Source organism: Myxocyprinus asiaticus, chromosome 24 (assembly GCF_019703515.2).
Source record: "Myxocyprinus asiaticus isolate MX2 ecotype Aquarium Trade chromosome 24, UBuf_Myxa_2, whole genome shotgun sequence".
Taxonomy (NCBI): domain Eukaryota; kingdom Metazoa; phylum Chordata; class Actinopteri; order Cypriniformes; family Catostomidae; genus Myxocyprinus; species Myxocyprinus asiaticus.
In genome coordinates, this window is record NC_059367.1 from 29066886 (window position 1) to 29074576 (window position 7691).

The 7691-nt window shown below is 37.1% G+C and overlaps 1 protein-coding gene across 1 annotated transcript in view; it reads left to right on the forward strand.

Moving 5' to 3' along the window:
• Positions 1-4474, forward strand: part of LOC127414763 (adhesion G-protein coupled receptor D1-like) — an 89247-nt gene extending 84773 nt beyond the window's left edge. The window contains exons 22-25 of the mRNA XM_051653027.1: positions 92-218; positions 429-470; positions 3141-3233; positions 3374-4474. Of these exons, the coding sequence (XP_051508987.1) occupies positions 92-218; positions 429-470; positions 3141-3233; positions 3374-3469 (358 nt within the window). The 3' untranslated portion in view covers positions 3470-4474. The remainder of the gene's footprint in view (positions 1-91; positions 219-428; positions 471-3140; positions 3234-3373) is intronic.
• Positions 4475-7691: the final 3217 nt, after the last annotated feature.

The following is a 7691-nucleotide window of genomic DNA, read 5'->3' on the forward strand; positions in this document are numbered from 1 at the left end:
ATCATACCTCTGTTACACACACACAGTCTCTAATCTGTGGTGTCATGCCAGTCATATTGCCTTTATTTTGTGTGTATGTGTGTTCCTCTAGGCTGACAATGAAAGCAGTGGCGGTACTCTTGCCCATCCTGGGCATATCCTGGATCTTTGGGGTTTTGGCGGTGAATGACCACTCCCTGCTTTTCCAATACATGTTTTCAGTGTTTAACTCACTACAGGTCAGCCATCACTGTGTAACACAACAGTGCAACACAAACCCCTCTGTAGTACTTGTGTCTATGCTTTGCACATGCTGTGATCTAGTGATTGATTTTCTCTCAGTAATTGATTTTCTCTTAAGAATCTGGACTGACTTGTTAGAACTTTTGCAGAACTGGATCACTTTCACAAAATTTTGTCTTATCTTGTGTTTGTATTTCATCTCAAAGGGGTTCTTCATATTCCTGTTTCACTGTCTGTTAAACTCTGAGGTAAGTGTGTTTGTGCAGCTGTGTCTAAATTCTGTACTGTATGTCTGGGGAAAATGTCTGACGTAGCAACAGCAAACAACACACTGGTGTAAATTTTGAAGTTTAAGTGACTTCTGCTGTGTATCTATGATGTATGGTCAAAGCCTCATCTAGTGGTGAGGTTTTGATACTGCACTTTTTAAATGCACTAGTACAGGGGTCAGCAACATAAGGCATGCGTGCCAGCATTGGCACGTTGAGGGATAATCACTGGCACACCTGCAACAGCGAGAGAGGAGTAGAATATTTTATTTATATAAATTCCACACCTGCATAATCCTTCCTCATGATCACGCAGCATGTTTTCATGAGCTGAATGGGAGGCTAAACAAAAAGTTAAAATGTGACGAGACTTCAGTATACCCAACAGACTCGTGCAGCGCGTGCAAGCCATTCGCGCATCACAAGCCGGCAGCGCTTCACTTTCGGTTAATCGCACGAGTAAATGCGCCCGCTTTGCTTCGGTCAGACTGCGTGGATGACAGCCTACATTCCGTGTTTCATTTGATTATTTTTGCTTTCAGAACAACTCGTGATGTAATAAGGAAAACACATTATTAATCCTTGAGGTTTCAAACCCAGCATACAGATACACCCTCCTTAAACCATGGTTACACTCAAAATTACATTAAACGATTAAAAGAGAAAACATAAACCCACATCGTGGGATACAAAAATCTTTTCAAGTCTATTCAAAATATAAATTAAACCTGGAAATAAAGTTTCAGGATTTTGAAGGTGTGATTTACCAAAAAGGGCTAAATAGTTAATCGTCTTGTGATGCGCGAATGGCTTGCATGCGCAGCGCGAGTCTCATCACACTTTAATAGTGTTTAGTCTCCCATTCAGCTGATGAAAACATGCTGCGTGAACATGAGGAAGGATTACATCAAGATGTAGATTGGAATGCAGGTGTGAAAACTTAATATAAATAAAATAGCCTGCTCCTCTCTCGCTGTTGCTTGCATACTTGTGATTACATTTATTACAATGACATAATATAAGAAATATTTAAGATTCCACACAATTTCGTGATCAGTATCGAATAAGCAAATTTGTGACATTAACTGTGTTAACTCATTTTGTACAAAAGGACAGGATTTCTTTCATTAAAGCACTTTCACAAGATGCTCTGTGAAAATTCACATGCAGGATCATGATTATATCATAATCATCGGGTTTTGCACAAAATTTCCACTCAAACTGTTATGCTGATAATTTGCAATGAAATAAATTAGAAAAATGCAAAATAGAAACATTTTCATAAGTGGACTCATACTAAGGAAAATCACATACATTTGTATGTTTTGTTTTGGGGGTGGGGGGGGGGCACTCCATGTCAAAAAGGTTGCCGATCCCTGCACTAGTAGTTTCGAACCATAATATGATAACAGTGCTCAGGACGGAACATTTCAGTTAAGTCTCCTCTGGAACAGATAAAAAGAAAAGAACAATGCAATTTTAATTGTAAATGATATAACGAATAGTTCCAGTCTTTTATGGTAATTGGTTAACACAGTGTTCCAGCTGTGTTAAAATACACATTACAATAAACTACACCCATAAAGGCCAATTATTAAACTTGGAACTAGATCAGGGACTATAGTGTCTAGCAGAAGGATAGCACTTAAAGGGAAAGTTCACCCAAAAATGAAAATTATCTCATCATTTACTCACCCTCATGCCATCCCAGATGTGTATGTCTTTCTTTACATAAACATAAATGAAGATTGTTTGAAGAAATTTTTCAGCTCTGTTGATCCATACAATGCAAGTGAATGGTGACCAGACCTTTCAAGCTCCAAAAACCACATAAAGGCAGCATAAAGTAATCCACATGACTCCAGTGGTTAAATCTTTATCATCAGAAGTGATATGATAGGTGTGGGTGAGAAACAGATCAACATTTAAGTCCTTTTGTTTTAGGCCATTTGCATTCTTCATGCATATCGCCACCTACTGGCAGGGAGGACAATTTATAGTAAAAAAGACTTCAAAGGGATAGTTCCACCAAAAATGAAAATTCTTTCATAATTTACTCACCCTCATGCCATCCCATATGTGTATAACTTTCATTCACATTCTGAAAGTAAAAAAGAGAGATTTATAGTAAAAAAGGATTAAAATATTGATCTGTTTCTCACCCAAAGTGATTGCATTGCTTCAGAAGACATTGATTTAACCACTGGAGTCTTATGGAGTAATTTTATGCTTTATTTATGTGATTTTTGGAGCTTGAAAGGTCTGGTCACAATTCACTTGCATTGTATGGGCCAACAGAGCTGAGATATTCTTCTAAAAATCTCAATTTGTGTTCAGCAGAAGAAAGAAAGTTATACACATCAATGATGGCATGAGGGTGAATAAATGATGAGAACTAATATTTTATTATGAAGTAACCATTTATTAAAATCAAAAGGCATTCAAGGCCATGTTGTCTTGTGAATATAGACACTGAAGGGGTTGCAGGTATGCTGTTGTGCCTAACATATTATAGCTATATATTTAACGTTACATTGTTGCAAATAAATGCTCTTTTTTTAATACACATAATTTTTTTTGTATTCTTTGTCTTACATTATTGTAAATGGCTAAGTGCAAATTAACTTGCAAATTGTTATTTCTCTACAGGTGAGGGCTGCTTTCAAACACAAAACCAAAGTGTGGACTTTAACCAGCAGCTCTATCCGCAACATCAATGTCAAACCTTTCAACTCAGATATTGTAAGTAAATTCCTTCTACAGTTAAAAAAACCCAGTTCATATTTTCCTATTTACAATTCAGTGTTCTTGACCAATGATTTTGGTGGTCCAAAACATGTATTAATGCCCCATTTGCTGTATTTGCTTGTTTTATTTCACAGATGAATGGCAACAAGGAAGGTGTGACTCCAACAAAGATGAACACATGGGACAAAAGCACCAACTCAGCCAACCGCATAGATTTGTCAGCAGTATAAAAGTGATGGGTCTACATTTGCTTGTCAATAGTTACTGATCCAAAGGCAGCAAGAGGACAACGCAGTAACATTTCCTGTAAACAATGTCCCTTTATTATGGCTCTATACAATATGAAATATCACTTTTTAAAAGTATTTTTAAAGGACCAAATGGCGAAAAAGCTATGAACACATGCAGATTATTGTAGAATGGAACTCACAACACAAAGTTCTCTGATGTCATTTCCTCCTGCTGATGATCTCTCTAAAATTACAAAAGATGGATGAAGACACAAGGCCCATTGTTGGAATAAACAAAGTACTGGACGCTTTCTGCGTTTTCTAATAATGTGGCCTGCCAAGGACCTGAATTAGTTGTACTAAATGATGGCGTACTAACTCTCACGTAAATGAGATTTTCATAAGGTACCTGTACTTTAACAATGTTTTTTTGTTCTGATTATTTGGACCAGATACTAGCTCTGTGCTACATTTGGACCACTGTTTTGGCTCTCCTTTAAAGGGTCTACTGGTAATCATCAAGTACAAGTCTGGAATGTCCAACTTAAGTGAGATATTCTTTGCGGGAGGCTTAAGTGAAATTGCACTCACGCCATAATTAATACTTTCCAGCTGGCACTACAGCTTCACTGCTGTTGCTTTAGATTACTTTTGAGGAATTTTGGGCTCATTTTCCATCCCAGACCCGGAAGAGAAATGCAGTAGAATATGTTATTGTGGAGACAGAAAAACTAAAAGTTTTTCTTTATTATTTTGACCCTTTTCTCTTCATTTTGATCTAGTATTGTAAATAACTCTTTTCTTGATACCAGTATTTCATAAAGGTGGACTGCATACTTTTACGATGTACGTGACACAAAATTGATGAGATTAAATGCTCTAAAGCCAGTATGCGACACACACAGCAAAAAAGTATATGTGAATGTGCTGTCACAGTCATATTTATGAGTTTTACTATAGTAGTGTGACCATATATATATATATATATATATATATATATATATATATATACAGGTGCATCTCAATAAATTAGAATGTCGTGGAAAAGTTCATTTATTTCAGTAATTCAACTCAAATTGTGAAACTCGTGTATTAAATAAATTCAATGCACACAGACTGAAGTAGTTTAAGTCTTTGGTTCTTTTAATTGTGATGATTTTGGCTCACATTTAACAAAAACCCACCAATTTACTATCTCAAAAAATTAGAATACGGTGACATGCCAATCAGCTAATCAACTCAAAACACCTGCAAAGGTTTCCTGAGCCTTCAAAATGGTCTCTCAGTTTGGTTCACTAGGCTACACAATCATGGGGAAGACTGCTGATCTGACAGTTGTCCAGAAGACAATCATTGACACCCTTCACAAGGAGGGTAAGCCACAAACATTCATTGCCAAAGAAGCTGGCTGTTCACAGAGTGCTGTATCCAAGCATGTTAACAGAAAGTTTAGTGGAAGGAAAAAGTGTGGAAGAAAAAGATGCACAACCAACTGAGAGAACCGCAGCCTTATGAGGATTGTCAAGCAAAATCGATTCAAGAATTTGGGTGAACTTCACAAGGAATGGACTGAGGCTGGGGTCAAGGCATCAAGAGCCACCACACACAGACATGTCAAGGAATTTGGCTACAGTTGTCGTATTCCTCTTGTCAAGCCACTCCTGAACCACAGACAACGTCAGAGGCGTCTTACCTGGGCTAAGGAGAAGAAGAACTGGGCTGTTGCCCAGTGGTCCAAAGTCCTCTTTTCAGATGAGAGCAAGTTTTGTATTTCATTTGGAAACCAAGGTCCTAGAGTCTGGAGGAAGGGTGGAGAAGCTCATAGCCCAAGTTGTTTGAAGTCCAGTGTTAAGTTTCCACAGTCTGTGATGATTTGGGGTGCAATGTCATCTGCTGGTGTTGGTCCATTGTGTTTTTTGAAAACCAAAGTCACTGCACCCATTTACCAAGAAATTTTGGAGCACTTTATGCTTCCTTCTGCTGACCAGCTTTTTAAAGATGCTGATTTCATTTTCCAGCAGGATTTGGCACCTGCCCACACTGCCAAAAGCACCAAAAGTTGGTTAAATGACCATGGTGTTGGTGTGCTTGACTGGCCAGCAAACTCACCAGACCTGAACCCTATAGAGAATCTATGGGGTATTGTCAAGAGGAAAATGAGAAACAAAAGACCAAAAAATGCAGATGAGCTGAAGGCCACTGTCAAAGAAACCTGGGCTTCCATACCACCTCAGCAGTGCCACAAACTGATCATCTCCATGCCACGCCGAATTGAGGCAGTAATTAAAGCAAAAGGAGCCCCTACCAAGTATTGAGTACATATACAGTAAATGAACATACTTTCCAGAAGGCCAACAATTCACTAAAAAAAATGTTTTATTGGTCTTATGATGTATTCTAATTTTTTGAGATAGTGAATTGGTGGGTTTTTGTTAAATGTGAGCCAAAATCATCACAATTAAAAGAACCAAAGACTTAAAATACTTCAGTCTGTGTGCACTGAATTTATTTAATACACGAGTTATACAATTTGAGTTGAATTACTGAAATAAATGAACTTTTCCACGACATTCTAATTTATTGAGATGCACCTGTATATATATATATATATATATATATATATATATATATATATATATATATATATACACACACACACACTCACTGAGCACTTTATAAGGAACACTATGGTCCTAATAAATTGCCCAATGTGGTCTTCTGCTGTTGTAGCCCATCCGCCTCAAGGTTCGACGTGTTGTGCATTCTGAGATGATATTCTGCTCACTACAGTTGTACAGAGTGGTTATCTGAGTTACTGCAGCCTTTCTGTCAGCTCGAACCAGTCTGGCCATTCTCCGTTGACCTCTCTCATCAACAAGGTGTTTCCGTCTGCAGAACTGCAGTTCACTGGATGTTTTTTGTTTTTGGCACCATTCGGAGTAAACTCTAGAGACTGTTGTGTGTGAGGATCCCAGGAGATCAGCAGTTACAGAAATACTCAAACCAGCCCATCTGGCACCAACAATTATGCCACGGTCCAAATCACTGAGATCACATTTTTTCCCCATTCTTATGGTTGATGTGAACATTAACTGAAGCTCCTGATCCGTATCTGCATGATTTTATACATTGCACATTCTGCCACACAATTGGATGTTTAGATAATCACATGAATAAGTAGGTGTACAGCTGTTCCTAATAAATTGCTCAGTGAGTTTATATAATTATTGATGTCATCATGTTCCAACAAGAATTTGATACTGCCTGAAAGACAATCCTTTGCAGTATCAGAATACCATGTAAACACTTTTCAGACCCACTTTATATTAGGTGTCTTTAACTACTATGTACTTAAGTACATTGTATCAAATACTTATGTACTTATCTGTAGTTACACTGTTTACCTTTCCCCTAATCCTAAACCTAACCCTACCCCTAAACCTAGCCGTACCTTAACCTCAGTAGTAGCAAATGTGAATCTTGTGAGAATATTGAAGAACAGCATGTAGGTACACAATAATACATTGTATTGTATGTATTTTAATGTGAGTACATAGATAAAGACACTTAATATAAAGTGGGACTCATTTTTCTTTTCTCAACTTTATGACTTAAAAATCTGTTGTTTCTTATGAGTAGGCCCAGATGCAATCTGCAGATTTTTTTTGCATTTGCATTTGCATTTGCTACTCTAAATTTTGTGGGGAAATCTGCAGAATTCTGTGGAATGGATTTAAACATGCTAAAATGTGTTAGAGCTGGAAATACTGAAATCTTATTGGTGAAATCATTAGTGTTAGAAAGTATTAAATTAGGAAAAATATTTAATAAACAAACAAGAGGTGGGAGATGTGAGGAACTTGCAAGAATTACTTGTTTTTCAATTCTGCAGAAATGTGCTGAGCTTTTTTCAGAACAAAGGATGTGTGGGCCTGCTCATGAGTGGATGTTTGTTGCTACAGTTACTTTGGTTTATCACCAGCAGTTCAAGTCCTCAAAAAAAAGATCACAAAAAAAGAGTAACTTAAAAGGAGGACAGTGTAGAGATTTTCTCCCAAATAAATATTTAAAGGCCAAGTGCACTTGTCCAGTTGTTATTTAAAATGAGAAGTAATTGTTTTTGTATGCTGCTTGTCTTAATCACAGGACTTCTGAATATGCTTTTGAGTGTTTAACCCATTCATGTGATATATATATATATATATATATATATATATATATA